The 16,976-nt window shown below is 34.8% G+C and overlaps 1 protein-coding gene across 2 annotated transcripts in view; it reads left to right on the top strand.

The window, feature by feature from the left end:
• Positions 1-839: 839 nt before the first annotated feature.
• LOC106469922 (sodium-dependent proline transporter-like) overlaps positions 840-16,976 on the top strand; it is a 43,757-nt gene continuing 27,620 nt past the window's right edge. The window contains exons 1-6 of one of the 2 annotated variants that reach the window (XM_013930439.2): positions 840-1,200; positions 9,989-10,552; positions 11,971-12,102; positions 12,396-12,548; positions 15,485-15,551; positions 16,239-16,371. In XM_013930439.2, coding sequence (XP_013785893.1) covers positions 10,090-10,552; positions 11,971-12,102; positions 12,396-12,548; positions 15,485-15,551; positions 16,239-16,371 — 948 coding nt within the window. In that variant the 5' untranslated portion in view covers positions 840-1,200; positions 9,989-10,089. Of the gene's footprint in view, positions 1,201-3,148; positions 3,280-9,988; positions 10,553-11,970; positions 12,103-12,395; positions 12,549-15,484; positions 15,552-16,238; positions 16,372-16,976 lie in introns of those variants that run through there. The other variant, XM_022398494.1, reaches the window with a different exon arrangement.

Here is a 16,976-nt window from a genome sequence, read left to right as displayed (position 1 = left end):
TTCGAAAGAAATCTTTAAAGAATGTTTGTTTGTTTTTAATTATGCACAAAGCTACACAAGGGCTATCTGTGTTCTGCCCACCACGGTATCGAAACCCGGTTTCTAGCGTTGTAACTCCGCAGATATGCCGCTGTGCCACTGGGGGCATTTTTAAAGAAATGGTCTCTGATGTTTCAAATCGTCTCCAAACTAATCGAAACAAGAAATCTAGTAGGAAAAATCTAAATATGAGTCGTTGTTGTTTTTAATATCTGCGAAATCTAGTGCGACAAATCTAAAGATGAGTCGTTGTTGTTTTTAATGATATCTGCGAAATCTACTGCGATATTAAAAACAACAACGACTCATCTTTAGATTTCTGCAAAATATACTGCGACAAATCTAAAGATGAGTCATTGTTGTTTTTAATTTCTGCAAAATATACTGCGACAAATCTAAAGATGAGTCGTTGTTGTTTTTAATGATATCTGCGAAATCTACTGCGATAAATCTAAAGATGAGTCGTTGTTGTTTTTAATATCTGCGAAATCTAGGGCAGCAAATCTAAAGATGAGTCGTTGTTGTTTTTAATATCTGCGAAATATACTGCGACAAACCTAAAGATGAGTCGTTGTTGTTTTTAAATATATCTGATTTTATGCTTTTGTTTTTTTTTCAAACAAGAGTGGTGTCACAGTTCAACGTCTGATAAGGATGTCACACATACATCTCAGCCATAACGAAGTGTCTCTGCTGCACCAGCCTCAACAATATACGATTCACGTGCAGTTCTATTAAATTACTGTTAACGTTGGCACTTCCTAATCTTCTTACTCTGTTTGCTGACTTTATTAGTTCACTCCGTAGCTGCGTGGTAATACACCGAGACTCTGTATTTTCATCTTAGCACAGCTGAGTAGTAATCTTCGGAAAAGTATCTTTTCGACTGTAATTAATGTCCAAAAACATCCTTTCGAGTCAATAATTCCATAGAGGATCAAATAATTCGAACGAATATAGTTAAAGCAATTATTCCAAAGCGATTTTTTTTTTTTGCCTGGCATATGATTCGGACTACTGGTTTCGTCGTGATGTTGGTTTGGAGGTTGATGAATATTACAGCTCATAACAAGTTTGATCTTCTGTGAATCAAGTTCTTTTTTCGGTAAAATTTGAAAAGACTGCCGTATCGATGTGCGTGTATTGGAGAATAAGCCTAATGTAAGCATACTTCGTTCTCATTAATACGATGTTCATGTTATCACGGATCATTTCTATTTAAGTTATCACATTTTTTTGCAAATCTAGAATCATGTTTGATGAGGAGAGAGTCATCATGTTTGTCAGAAGGTGGCGTCGCTTCTGTTATGTAACTTATCAATAGGTATTAAGTTTATATGTTCACAATTATAAACTTGAGAAGCTTTGGTTTGGCGTAATATTCTTGTTTTATATTTTTTACATTATTATAACGGTTTGATAAAAAAATAGATGTCTTCATTCTAATCGGTAGAAGCAATAAAACAATTTATATTACAACTAATGATATTTAGTCTTATATTAGGCTTATTATATTTTGACACTACATTCTTAATCTAGTCCCTTAGGGCTTTTCAAGAATTACAGTTGTTAACTATTATGATCGTTGTATCCTAGCCAGCGTGAAGAGCTCTAGATTGAACGAAACGCGTCGTCGGCAATGGATATAGTGTAGTTCCAATACGATTCTAATTCTTTAAAATCTATAAAGAACTAGACTGAGAAAGTAGTGTTAAAATATATTAGACCTAACAAAATGTCTTATGACAAATATATTTAATTATACTCGTACTTCACCAGCTTGTAAAAGGTGTTCACACTAAAATAATTAATATTACACGTCTCCTCAGTTCCTAACTGTGATAAAATGCTCTAAAATATAATCATGAATTATATTCATAAAATTGTTTTAGCATTCCTAAGTATAAACAAAACGGTTTTAATGTACTATTGCACTGGTATAATACTCTTTATTTATAGTGTTTTTACGTGTTTACACAGTGAGTAATTAGTGCTTATTCTTTCATAAAAAACCCTTCTTTATAAGCATGTGTAATAAATAGCTGTTATTTATATATATATAAATGTTATTTATACGTATATACAGTTTTTTGTTCATTACCAGTCCTCGTCATTACCGTTAAGTGACCATAAATAGTTTCCGTTATGGCTTATTGGTAATTGGCAATTTTGTTCGTGTTTTTGTAAGTCTCATTGTGAACGTTTTGTCTTTGATTTGTATAAATTTCATTATTGTTATATACTGCTGACTTGATCGCCCATTTACAATTAACGTAATTTATATTACAATGACTATTGGTATATATATAAGTCTTATTTATTAAAATATATGGCCCAGTGTCTTCTGCAATGATAACAACAAAATAAACATAAACGGGTACAAATTGTTATTAATTCTTTCTTTTTTTTTAATTTTGCGCAAAGCTACACGAGGGCTATTTGCGCTAGCCGTCCCTAATTTATCAGTGTAAGACTAGAGGGAAGACAGCAAGTCATCACCACTCACCGCCAACTCTTGGGCTACTCTTTTAACAACGAATAATGGGATTGACCGTCATATTATAACGCCCCCACGGCTGGAAGGGGATTCGAACCCGCGACCCTCAGAATGCAAGTTGAGTGCTCTAGCCACCTGGCCATGCTGGGCCTTTTTTATTAATTACCAGAACAGATAATGCGTTTCTTTATATACGCAACTTTCACTAACGTATTTCCCGAGAAAGAGTTTGTTATTGAAGCCTCCCGTGACAGCTTTATATAACTGTTTGCAATATACACAGTTATATAATAACTTTGTCTACTAAATGATTCAATTTACGTCTTGAAATGATTTTACGGAAGATATTTTTCTTTAATATTTTCATACTTAGACAATTTAATCAAACAAAGTGGATATCTTGAACAGAGTCACGTAGGATTGGATAAAGAACTGTGATACGTAATCACGCGTACAGCACGTATTTTCTCGGCGAATCGTGTTGAAACTTCTAGTTTCAAGTAATGATTTTTGAACAACCTCTTGATACGTCCCAAGCATGTGTGTTGTACAGCACCATTTCATCATTCGAACGGTTATATTTTAACTCGTGTTATGTCAGCTTCTGGTTGCACGGTTTTAATATCGAATATTAGCTTTTTGTAGACGTTTTCCGATAACAAGTTATATATATCTTCAAACACCTTTTAAACGTATAGCATCTGAATGCGTTTTTCAATGCCGTACACCGGAAAACACTGAAGGTGAGTGTTCCAAGCGAATGTTTATCGAAACTAATACAGCGTGTTATATATACTTGATCAATAAATCTGTACTTCATCAGTTAGTATAAAACAAATATAGACTGCTGACGAAAATTGTAAAAGTAAAGTTAATGAACAGTATACACCCCATTTTACCAGATGCTTTCTTGTTATAAATGTATCAAAACAAGTAATTAAATCTATGTTAAAAAACTGATAAACTATTCACTATTTGTTTGTTAGCTTTATCTTTCCGTTACTTTTTAGCTAAATCTTTCTACTTCACTCGCAAAATAAGTTAATGCAATAGAAATATTTATTTCAACAATAATTGAAAATATAAAGGTTTATTCGTACTAGGTACTCGGGGGACGGACGTCTAATTTGAATGAAAGCGATATTTCTTAAACAAATGATGAATGTGGATCAAACAGTCAAACGTCACATCTACTTCGAGGCGCCATCTCACGGAATATATATATGTATATATATATATATATGGTGAATGACTAACAATAATTCAAAATACTTCCAGGCATTTCTGTAGAAATAATGTAATGCCCTATATTACTAGTGTTGTAAATACCTAATATTTATAACTTTATTCAGAAACAGTCTTGCTTGCGACACGTACTCTATAACATTAAGTTTCAATAGTTAATATTCAAAAGACTTTCTCGGTTTATGTGTTTTTTTGTTTTCTTTTCAGCTATCTATATAATTAAAATGGTAACGGGTGTGCTTGCGTGGGAAGCTTTTTAAACTTCGTTAAACTATGCACAAATTAAATTAGGAGTAGGGAAGTACGTACAATGAACGACACCATATGCGTAAGGGTGGGGTGTGTGTAGATAATACTATGAATTCCATAGAGAAAGTTACTTGGGGAAGCCCCCCAGTGGCACAGCGGTATGTCTGCCGACTCACAACGCTAGAATCCGGGTTTCGATACCCATGGTGGGCAGAGCACAGATAGCCCATTGTGTAGCTTTATGCCTAATTACAAACAAACAAACAAGTACTTGGGAAATGGGCCTGTCATTCCTCATATCCCATCTCGGACAGCAGTGTTTATGTTTCATTCTTTTTCTTTCTTTTTAGACTATTAGAGTACTGGTACCGTTACCCCGTTGAGTTTTAATATTTTATCCCGATACCCAGGTTTTAAGTCATTAGATCTGGTATCTCTTACCAGAGAAGTGTATCGATTTGTTATTTTTAATCGGACCATTCGACTCCAAGTGTATTTTGTACTATAGGTGTTTGATGGGTATCACGTATTATGGAATACGTTTAACCTACTTAGTTTTAACCCTGTAGTCACTAAGATGCACGACCACCAGATTCGTTCAGAATTCTACGTATCTACCCTCATACGTGAGTAGTCTAGGATTACCATTTAACTATATCAATTACCTTAAATACACAACACTGCCTTTACATTTTATAAATTTTGTGCATTCAAGTACACAAAATACTACAAGAACAAAAATGTTTCGTACGCAAAACACGAGTTTGACCCTTCGTAGATATTGAATTATCTATTATCGTATATGTTTCGGTTACCTGTTTGAAGAACAAAAATTAAAAATCACGGAAATGTGGGATAAAAGACGTCTAATACATTTTGTAAAATATTTTAACGTATTCGTTTAAGTATTATATTAGCTTTTGTCACCAAATGTTTAAACTCGAAAATGTTTTGCGTTTAATTGTACTTCCTATTGCAGCAAACAGCCATAGTTACGTTTGGAAATACATTGTTCTTGTGCTACGTTAACGAGCACCAAACGAGGGTGTCGATACGAACTATCATGAAATTCTAGTGAACTATGTGGAGGATGGGCCAAGTTAAAAGTTTCCAATGTTCATTGCAACAAACTGGTGTGTCGATACGAACTATCATGAAATTCTAGGCTGGGCCAAGTTAAAAGTTTCCAACGTTCGTTGCGCCTCATTCTTTTACCAGGAAATATCTTCTTCCAAATAGTCATGCTCTTCATTTACTAGGAAATATCTTCTCCCAAATAGTCATGCTCTTCATTTACCAGGAAATATCTTCTCCCAAATAGTCATGCTCTTCATTTACCAGGAAATATCTTCTCCCAAATAGTAATGATCTTCATTTACCAGGAAATATCTTCTCCCAAATAGTCATGCTCTTCATTTACCAGGAAATATCTTCTCCCAAATAGTCATGCTCTTCATTTACTAGGAAATATCTTCTCCCAAATAGTCATGCTCTTCATTTACCAGGAAATATCTTCGCCCAAATAGTCATTCTCTTCATTTACCAGTAAATATCTTCTCCCAAATAGTAATGATCTTCATTTACCAGTAAATTTTCCATTTTTGAAAATCATACTTATATTTACTATCTTTTCCCTTCGATATAATAATAACTCTATATTTTTAGACCTTGACCTTAACATTCCTTGCGTTTATTCGATAACTTTTTAAGCAACAGGTCTTTTTTTAGGAATTTCATCTCATGTTAATGTACACGTTTGTTATTCGCATAAACCAAATAAGACCAAATTTTTTGGACATGTAAACTGACATGTTCAGCTTTCTAAGGAGATCCAAACCGCACCACCAACCTTTTAGTTGCTAATTGAGAATCAGGTTTTTATATATATATACAGTTATTGACACACACTCCTGATGAAAAATCAGGAGTACGAAAAAATCGGTGAGTTATGTCTACTGTCTTCCTATCATGAATATATTACATACCCAGAATGGCTTCATTTATTTCAACTATAAATCAAGTTTAACTTTTAAAGACACAAATGTTATTTATTCTCATATAAGCAACAGTTCTGGCCACAGCGATAACGTTAGATAAGAATCGCAAAAATTAATTTATCTCTTTGGCAAACTTCCTATCGTAGAATTCCAAAAAAAAAGAATGAAAAAATTATTTAAATACTGGACACTTTCCAAGTACTTATTATAAATTTTTATACAATTTATCACTGGCAAATTGTAGCCAAACATTCTTGCTAATGACCGGAACAAGATATTGTGTTCGAAGTTACCTTACCTTAGCGAAAAATAACCTTGGCGTGCTGTAGTATGATATATGTATATAATGGTGGTGACACTTTGTTCCATAAATGCGATAAATCTGTGTCATAACACATTTGGTGTTATATCTACAAGAATGACACGAATGTTTGAAGAACAACTCATTTTGGAATGGAAACAATACATAATGTTATTTACCTAGATTTTTTTATGAATAATCACATACTCTGCTTGGATAGGCTTAGAAACATAAAAGTCATGTGACTTTTTTATTCATTTCGCGCATCGCGAATTTACTAATGAAAGAAAAACTCCGCTGGCTCTACGGTTTTCTTTACTAAAGTACAAATGTATACACTTAAATGTAAGATCCTGGTACTTATGGCATTCGACTTGCAAACTAGGGGTCACGTGTTCAAACTCACTCACGAAACATGCTCGCCGTATAAGCTGTAGGGGCATTAGAATGAGAGAGTTAATCCCATTTTACATTGTTAAAGAGTGGCCTAAGAGTTGGCGGTGTGTAATGTTGAGAAGATACCCCCTCTCTAGTCTATCACTTTTAAATTAGGGGCGGATAACGCAAATAGGCCTCGAGTATTTTTGCGCAAAAGTCAAGAAACATACAAAAACAAACTCTGTTAACTGATAAGTCAGTTTATTCTCAGATGATTTTATCGAAAGCAACTCATTTCAGCAACTGATTGTAAAGTTCGTATGAGAAAGCCGAAATGTCATATGATACGGTGTAATAGTTTTCATATTGAGGAATCAAAGGCAAAATTATCATTTTATAATGTTTGTCGCTGTGCTAGAACTTGGCTTCTTTGTTTGTAATTTAGCACAAAGCTACACAATGGGCTATCTGTGCTCTGCCCACCACGAGTATCGAAACCCGGATTCTAGCGTTATAAGTCCGCAGACATACCGCTATGCCACTGGGGGGCTAGAACATGGCAAAACGCCAAATAATAATATTCGCTTATAAACTATGCTAAAAATTTTTAGCAATATTTTAAACCAAATCGGTTTTAAAGCAACGAACGACTAATTAAAACTTAAGTCTTAAGTATTATTGTTTACAATTCTGCTACCTGATTAAGGGACACGTTTACCGTAATTCCGTTTTAAGAATTAATAGTCCATACCAGTGGTTCCCAACCTGCAGTACATGTATCCTTGAGGGTACCCGAGAACCTTTGAAAAATAAAACAAGAGAATGAAATAAACCACAAGCTTCGAAATGGACAACTTTTGGGTGAGTTACCAACGTATTCCACTAACCAAGACTAAACGTTTGCGAATTGTTGACTCACCCATAACTTTCTTATGATTAACCTTTTTGTTGCGTTTGTGTGTGTGTGTGTATATATGTGTGCAAATTATATATGTCCGGAGATCCCGACTGGCTCAAAGGTCTGATTGGAGGTGCGCTGCATAAAAAGATTGAGGACCTGTGCTATACTATTACCTATATCTAATTACTAATTAGTTGCTAATAGTCTATTACTGGATGCATATTACTAACAGTGTTATATCCGTCGTGACTTCAGTAAACCTGAGTAGAATTGTATATGGTGTAAGAAGCAGCATTTGTTTCTAGGTCTTCTTGTTAAAAAAAAAGAACCAGGTGTTATTTATTGTTTCTCTCTACTTCACTTTCCAAAGTCATAATCAGAAATTTTTGTATACATAAAAATAGATGTGCTTCCAACTAGAGTGGACCATTGCTTAATGCTTCTCTTGATTCTATCTCATCATCATCTTCTTCATCGGGATTCGGTCCATGTTTTGCAACAGGGAGGGTCAGGTTCCGGGTAGACCTCTTCCTCCCTTTTTGGAATTATTATTTTTTGCACTGTTACTGATGTATCTATTATAATAATACTCAGTTTTTTATGTCGTGAAAATGTGCGCGCGCGCACCTTACTGTCTAAATACGCATGCGCACGAACTTCATTTCAACGGTTGTAAACAAAAGACGGATGTAAAAAAATATTTTAAAAAACTTTTGTAGAACAGCATATTGAGCCTTATCAAAGTTTTTAAAAAGGTCTATCGTTAGGTGGTAGAATAATGTTATAAGTTTATTCACTGACAGTATTAAGTACGGTAAAGTATAGCCCTGGATAAACTTAAGCAAAAAGCGTACACAAGTTACAGAGGAAGTTTTATTACACATACCCATTCCTACCTTGTTTCCTCACTTTTTAGTGCACCCAGTTCTACACTTTCCTACCTAGCTCACTACTAACATGCTGCATGTCGTCCTACAAACTTTGATCAACAGTTGTTAAGAAAACGTGTGTTTTTAGTGGTAGAATGATACGAAAACCTCTTACATTTGTGGTTCCGCTCCCGTTTCTATTGAAAGGCTTAAATCACTCCTTTAGAGCCGCCTCTTCCCCCCATAAAGATTAACCATTTGTGAAGTCTATGATTCCACCTCATTTTGACTACTGTTTCTGTTTTGAGCAAAACAGTCATTATGTGACTCAAGTGCTAACAAATCATTTAATTAATTAAGCAGCAAGTAAACTGGGAAGTGATCTATTACTAGAAAAATACTAAATATAGTAAAAAAAAGAAAACCTTTAAAAAAGTACTGCACCTATGAAACTATATTTAAAATGAACTATATTTTGACGTAAGGTTATCATAGTTTCAAACGTTGTGTGATCTAGAGAGAAATGAAATTATTATAAAAAGGAAGACATAGATCTGTTTGATTTGTTCTTAAGCGCAAAGCTACACAATAAATTATCTGTGAGACCGTAATTAAATAACTCAGTGAACTTTACATGTGAATCCCCCTCCCCAGTGGCTCAGCTGCAAGTGTGAAAGCTTATAACGCTAAACACCGAGTTTCGACACTTGTGGTGGGTCACAGACACGCTCGTGCTCACGCGCGTGCGTCAAACAAAGATATTTCTGTCTGTGATTTCTATTTGTAATATAAGGAACCACTTCTATGTAGTTTTGCGCTAGCTTGCCTCATTAAAAAGATTCGTGTCATGCTGTGTTCCATTTCTGTGTCTGACATGCGCACGCACACACGTGCGTGTCTGTCTGTGTGGCCTACCACGAGTGTCGAAACCCGTGTTTCGTGTCATAATCTTTCGGACTTGCGGCTGAGTCACTGGGGAGGCGGGGGGGGGGATTCACCTGTCAAGTTCACCGAGTTATCTAATTACGGTCTTTATCGAATACAATTGTGTTTCAAGCAAATTTTGGCTTTAGTTTGAAGATTAAATATATATTTAACTTTAAAGCGTTTCTCAAAAACAAGACATGTTTTACCTTACGTATTTATATGTGCTATAAACTTGTTAACTGTACATAATTGTACAAGAAATAACGGAAAGCGAGATCAATTTGAAGTTGTTGAAAATTTTCTACTTTATTTCTGAAATTAGCGTACATTTCATCAAATCGAGTATCTAATGACATTACAAGTACACTCGCACATTTCCTGTCACTTTTGGCCCCCAGTGGCACAGCGGTATGTCTGCGGACTTAGAACGCTATAACCCGGGTTTCGATACCAGTGGTGGGCAGAGCACAGATAGCCCATTGTGTTGCTTTGTAAGTAATTTCAAACAAACAAATACCTGTCACTTTTTAAAAAAAAATCAAGTTTATTTATTTATATATCGTATTCTTTGGTCTCATTTTTCAGGTTGGAACTAGACAGAATAAGGCTTTAGTGGCACCAGAATCCGAAGTTTTAGATGTGACTTTGGGTTATTTTGGTGTTGGAAATAGATTGTTTCACCAACTATGGGTAACCCCACAGAATTAGAACAGACACCACAGACTGAACGCAACTCAACTTCAACTGGTAATAATGGATCTGGAATCATTCTCTATGTTACGAGAGAAAGTGGTTCATTTCCGCCTTCATATTCAGAGAGTCAGAGTAGTTTGGGCGAACCCTCTTCGTCCTCGACAAATGAGACTTTAGTCCTGTCCACCTCGTCAAACAACCTGAACAGTATGACGCAATCTCCATCTTGCAGCCAAACTGAAAACAATGATATGAATGATACTGCAGAACAAGAAAACGGGAATAATTCCATCTCGGTGAACGCTGAGAGCGACGCGACGAGAAGTGTGAGTGAAGAGGTCATGACAACACGCATCTTGTGGCCTCACAGTACCTCGTGCACGTTTGCCTGTTTTAGTTGTATCGTTGGAGTATACAACATCAACAGGTTTTCTCTGTTGGTTTATTTGTATAAAGGTGAGTGTTTTATCTGTTTCTCTGTATAAATTACCTGTGTAAATATACAGGTTGGGGGCACAGTTACGTACATGGTACGGGACATTATCCCCTGTAGACGATGTTTGCATATGTGTGGCATATAAATGCAAGTTTTGCTGCTAACGTAGTACCCCCCCCCCCAAGCATATCCACTAGTAAATACTGGTAGTCCGAGTAAGTGTTTCTTAAATGTGACCTGTGCCCTGTTGACGAGTAGGCCCCTCTACTGACGCTGTGTAACTCTACCTATCATTGTTCTCTATCGGTGAATGCACAAAACATTTGTTCTATGTTTGAAAGTTGTCGTGGACCCAGTTTCAGTCAAGTAACTACTACATTTTGCCGTAGTGATGATGTTATTGGTTGCAAGAACTCACAGCGATGCCATCATTACGTCTGCTACAAATAGTAGGTCATTTCTTCTACAATGTTACTTTCCCATGTAAAGTTTAACCCTAGAAATATTAATTGCGAATGAGAAGTACGAATCTATCTATGGGAAAAATAAGGATCAGTGATATAAACAACCAAGATACACAATTGTTTATATACGACAAATTAATGGAACAATCTCAGTGATAAGATTCAAAAGAAACGAAATAAACCAAAAGTATACTAAACAAATTCGGTATGTACATGTTGGGTGGAACTTATAAACCATAGGACGTGTGAAATAAAATTCGACATGTAAACAAAAATGAAAAATCAAAGAGGAAAAGGGACCGTGGAAAATTTGTTAAAATAATATGTTCTGTTAGAAAAACTTAACATAATACCAGCATTTAAAGAAAAAAAAAACGTATACACATGCATATTTATGACACAGCCTGTGTAGTTTTGCCTCAAGTAACGAATACTTTTCTCATTATTTTATTAAGTTAAAGCCAAAATAAAACTTGAAAAACTGATACTTTTTCTATTTTCCTTGGTTAAGAATGACGCAGAGTGACAGACAAAAAAGACATCGAACACGTTGTTTTTATTTTAGTCGTTGTGATCATGACGTTGTATGTTAAGAAAGATCTTACGAAACATTAGAAAATTCTATTGTGAACCTGTATGTCATATTTCATAACAGGAAAGCTGTGACCTTATTATAAGGTATTTAAAACAGTGAAATATATGGCAAATAGATAAGAATTATCATTATACTAACATTAGAAAAATACTTTGTTACGATTTCCTAAACTTTGGGAATTCGGTTTAAATACAAAATAAACATAGCAATGTACTAAATTCATAAATTATCACTATTATCAAAATTAGTTGTTAGACTTTCACTATTTCCAAACAGCGCGAAAAACTATTTTTCAATAATTTGGTGAAATGAATGATATAGAAATAGCTTAATAAACAAGCACTTCATGAAACATCTTTTTCTTTTTTTGCACTTCCAGCATGTTTTATTGTCGAGTTCCTCATCTTGTCCCTGGTACTTGGAATTCCGTTCCTATGTCTACAGATGACTTTAGGACAATATATAGGATCTGGACTGGTAGATATGTGGTACATTTCTCCAGCATTTAAAGGTAAGTTTATACATCCGGTAGGAATATAGGGTTACAGATATACTTTGCAGATGACCTTAGAGTAATGTAAAAGATCCGGGCTGTTAGATAAGTAGTAGATTTCTTCAACATGTTAAGGTGAGTTTATACATTCGGTAAAAATTTAGTGTTACGGACATACTTTATAGTAGCTGTTTATAAAAATACATTTAAAAAACAAGAAACATCTAAATGTTTGTATTAACTAAAAAGACGTATAGATAGACAGGTGTATACCGGTATGTGAAACGTTCTACGCTTTTGTATTTATCTAGGTATTGGATTTGCTCTTCTTTACGCTTACATTGTTCTAGGCGTCTATACCGCAGTGCCTGTTGCCTGGCTTTTCGTGTATTTCAAAGATTCCTTTATTACATCCAATCAAAAATACCTCTGGGAAACGTGTCAAGGAAATTTCTCCAGAATCTGTAAGTGTAAACAATTTATATCTTTTGTATTACATATATATATATATATTCGGATGGGAAAATAAACATTTTTTATAAATTCAAAAAAATCTTGATCTGGGATTCAGAACTTACAAGATGGGTATAACCTTTGTATTTAATTCAATGACATTGAAAAACAAAGGATTATGTTAAGAAAAGTGCAGCGTCTTGTAACAAAACCATTAAGTTCACCAAGGTAAAATGCTTCCAATTATACCTACCGTTTACTCTTCTCGTATACTTAAAGCAGCTATTCCATCCAAAAACATGGCGTTCAAGTCGTCGAACGGCAGATTCTATAGATTTCTGTGCGATCAGTCTGTTAAAACAGTCGCTGGGAAACCGTCGTCCTGGTAAGCTAGATGACTTATGAAAAGCACGATGGAAGATGGGGTATGCTTGAAACTTGACGGCCTTACAATGGAGCTTTTTGTAATATAAACTACGCTTCAGAGCTATTGTGAAGAAGCACAGTCGTCAGATAGAGTATGACTGGATGCGTACTCATCTTCTGTTTAATAATTTTAATTTCAGTTAACATTTTTCTTCAATAACAACATTCAGTCTTAATCATTGTGGAGGGGGATGTAAATCCCGTTCTACCCGACTTTCTCTTTCATGTAATTTTAGGTACAGTGATTACATTTAATGTTCGAAATAAAAAAATTGTTTTTATTTATGAAAATAGTAAAGCAAACATTCACTTAATATCAATCTTAGAAAAACGTGTCATTTGATTTTGTGAGGATTTCATATGAATTATAGATGGACGATCATGCTGAGAATTCTCGTTTCTGCATTGCATATTTTCAATAACATTCACCAGCCAATTATGCTCGAGCTGTGAATGCGAAGGTTCATGGTTGACATCTCGCTGCTGGAAAAACGCGCTCCGCACTTTGGAATTGTGGGTACACTATTACGGTGTTGCTCAAATTTCACTATTTTGCGAGATAAGAGTAACCCAAGAGTTGGTGATGGACGCTGTTCATTAGCTGCCTTCCTTGGACTCTGTCAATTGAAAATTATGGATATGTGCAGATAGTAAAATACTAAAATAAACAAGTAAACGTACCAGTAATAGTGGGATTGACTGTCACATTATAACGCCCCCACGGCTTAAAGGGCGAGCATGTTTGATGGGACGGGGATCCGAACCCGCGACCTGCAGATTGCGAGTCGAGCGCCCTAACCACCTGGCCATGCTGGGCCAATTATGTGTAGTACAGATATCTATGTGTAGTTTTGTGTTTAATAACAAACAGACAAATAGCAATACAATATTTAAATAACCTTACGTTTCCACTAGCTGCTATGATAAGTTGAAAAAACATGCATTTTTGTGTGTGTGTGTGTGTTCATACGTTGCCAGAATATTCATTTCGCATTTTCATTCCTTGATCCCGCTAAGTACATCGTCATCATATCATTTCTTGTAATGGCCTTTGGTATTGGTTAAAAACATCTGGCCTAATACTGCTTAAACATCAATAACATTCCACGTAGCGTTATATTCATCAAAATACTACTCTTTCAAATCTGTAATAAACAAAGCATTAAAGCAGATAGTGGAAGAAAGAGTCTAGTATACAAGTTTACACAAAGTTTTCCGATTCTTGTGTTCCTCGAATCCTGTAAACTAATTAAATTAGTTAAACCTGTGTTTGTTTTTATTGGAGAAAAACAACACGTCTGATAACACGTATATAGTATAAAGTATATACTATGTAGTATATAAACTTTAAGTGTTAAAGCTTTGAAGGAAACTAACACATGTCTGATAATACATACAGTAAAAAGTATGTAGTATACATAAAGGCAGTTTTGATGAGCCCCCCGTTGGAACAGCGGTACGTCTACGGACTTGCAACGTTAAAATCCGGGGTTCGATTCCCCGCGGTGGACACAAACGAGCAGCTTTGAGTAAATGTTACGCGTGTGATTATATATATATTGAGTTAAAGATTTGAGAAAAACTGACAGGTCTGATAACACATTTAGTAGAAAATACGTAATATACGTTAAATAAGAGCTTTGGTGAAACTAACGCATATCTGATAACACATATAGTGAAAATTACGTTATATATATATATTAAGTGAGGAAGGTAACAGCTAACACATTTGATACATACTATTACGTGGTAAAAGTTAATTAAGTGGAAACTAACATATATTTAGTAACACATGTGGTAGAAAACACGTAATATTCGTTACATTTCTTTCTTTGTTTTCTTGGTATCACTCTTGCCTAATCGGACAGTAGTACATGATTGGCTCCAAAGTGTACATCGTCTTTCTGCGGCAGAGGGATGTGGACACTGAACGTTTCGAGTCACCGTACAAACAGTTTAACTACGAGGAACTGAAAAAAAACTTAGTGAAAACACTTACACATTTCGCGAGAAATCGCTGCTATTCGTAAAAGCAATAGCTTATAATCTTTAAGTTTAACGAACACATTTTTAGCTAAGGCATAGCGTCTCATAGAATGAGTACAAACTTTTAGCTCATAGCTCCGTCATCTCTTAACCGATTTGAGATGTAATTAAAGTTTTGGACTCAAGAGATCAAACCCTTTCGATTGATGTATTTGACCATGCCCACGGTCTCATAGAGTAACTTAGTCTAATCCTGCCTCAAAAGATTTAATTTGATGGTAGGCTGGTAGAGATCCTGATGACTAATAAAATTGAATCGAGTATACTCCGCTTGGTATTGCTGGCACACAAAAGTATTGCTAATAAGAAGGAAAAAAAGTTTCATAGATTAATTTACTCCAATCCTGCCTAAAATATTACAGGTACCGGGGCTGGATTCACTCTTTATAACACAACTGACACCTACCACGTGGTAGTCGACGAGTGTAGAAAGAAAACAAAACTCATAACTTACACTTTTGTTTTCTAATTACAGATTGTGTTGAAAGCCAAAACCAGTCATCACTGGATTTCGTCGGATGGTCAGTTTCATCTTATTTTCAGTAAGTCCATTCCCTTATGAAGAAATGTTATAATTTTAGCGTATACCAATAACATGTAACACGATTAACAACGAGATTTAATTAGTTAGTATTTTCTTAGTGCAGAGCTACAAGATTGGCTATCTGTACTTTCGCTCTACACAGCGACAAATCGAACCCCGGATTTTTGCGTTGTAAGTCCGTAAACATTCTGGGTGACATGAGCTTTGAGTTTAAGAACTAATCTTAAGTACATGTCAGAAGAAAATCCTAAGTTCTGACCTAAAAATATAATTGTAATATCACAAACAGTTTTATTTTAGGCCTACATCAAGTATTATGACATTATACGTGTGTTTTTATTGTTGTTGTTTACACTTTTTCTGTAGTTTAAAATAAATGGAAATGCTAATATCTCAGAAAAATTGATGACATAATTCTGTTCTCAGTAAAAATGCAGCCATTTTGGCAGATGCTGCTTCATTTCTGTAATTCAGATGCATTTCTGAGTCACTGAAATTGTCTGTAATTTGTAAACTACCCTAAAAATGTATAAATTCCTCGATACAGGTTTGGCTAGAAAAACTTGATATCCGATTTCATTTTAACCACTGAAAGAACCACTCACAAAACGATTTATCTATTGATAACAAGTTTCAATCTGGTACACAGGATTCATTTTTTAAGTATTGTCCTTTCTTCTGATAGTGGCAACGTGCTACACAGAAACGGCTACAGCAATCAGATGGCAAATTTGAGATTTGAAATAGCGTTTAATCTAGCTGTTGTCTGGTTAATTGTCTTCCTCGTCCTCAGCCGTGGGAATCAGTTGTACGGAAAGGTGAGACACTTCTTTTCTTATTTTAGGTACTATGGCATAACTTATGGAAAATAAAAATGTTTAATCTAGTTATTGATACGTATTTGTAAAATGAGTATGTTCACCAAAAATAAATTAATTTTCCTACATACTTCTGCAAAAGTAGTTCAGTGAATAAAGCATGGTGAAAAGTTAAAGTAAAATAACAATTGTTACGTATTAGAATTTTAAAGAGCCTGAAATTGAGTTAACTGATAAATTTAAATTTAGTAGTTAAATTTTACTTTGGATTTAGTAGTTAAGTAAAGGCTGATATATAGTCACTTTATGATATTTGCCAACAAGATTGATACACACAGTTTTCTTTGTTAAATATAGACACAACAATACAATTTACAATAACAGTTATTATAAATAGTTATTACAAACAATGATTTATAAACAAAAGTTTCACAAACTTACAAGCAATATAAAGTCTTCCTTTCAGTCTGGAATTTCTTTGATATCTTATCGAGGGTTCACGATGAGCGAGTTAATTACGAGTTGATGTAGGTACGATTCGCTTAACGGAAGCTAGCTAGCTTTGTCCTTCGTTATTTATCGGCCACACACGTTGTGTTTTCCAT

The sequence above is a fragment of the Limulus polyphemus genome, unplaced genomic scaffold (genome assembly GCF_000517525.1).
Source record: "Limulus polyphemus unplaced genomic scaffold, Limulus_polyphemus-2.1.2 Scaffold3724, whole genome shotgun sequence".
NCBI classification, from domain to species: domain Eukaryota; kingdom Metazoa; phylum Arthropoda; class Merostomata; order Xiphosura; family Limulidae; genus Limulus; species Limulus polyphemus.
This window is presented reverse-complemented; position numbering and strand designations above follow the sequence as displayed.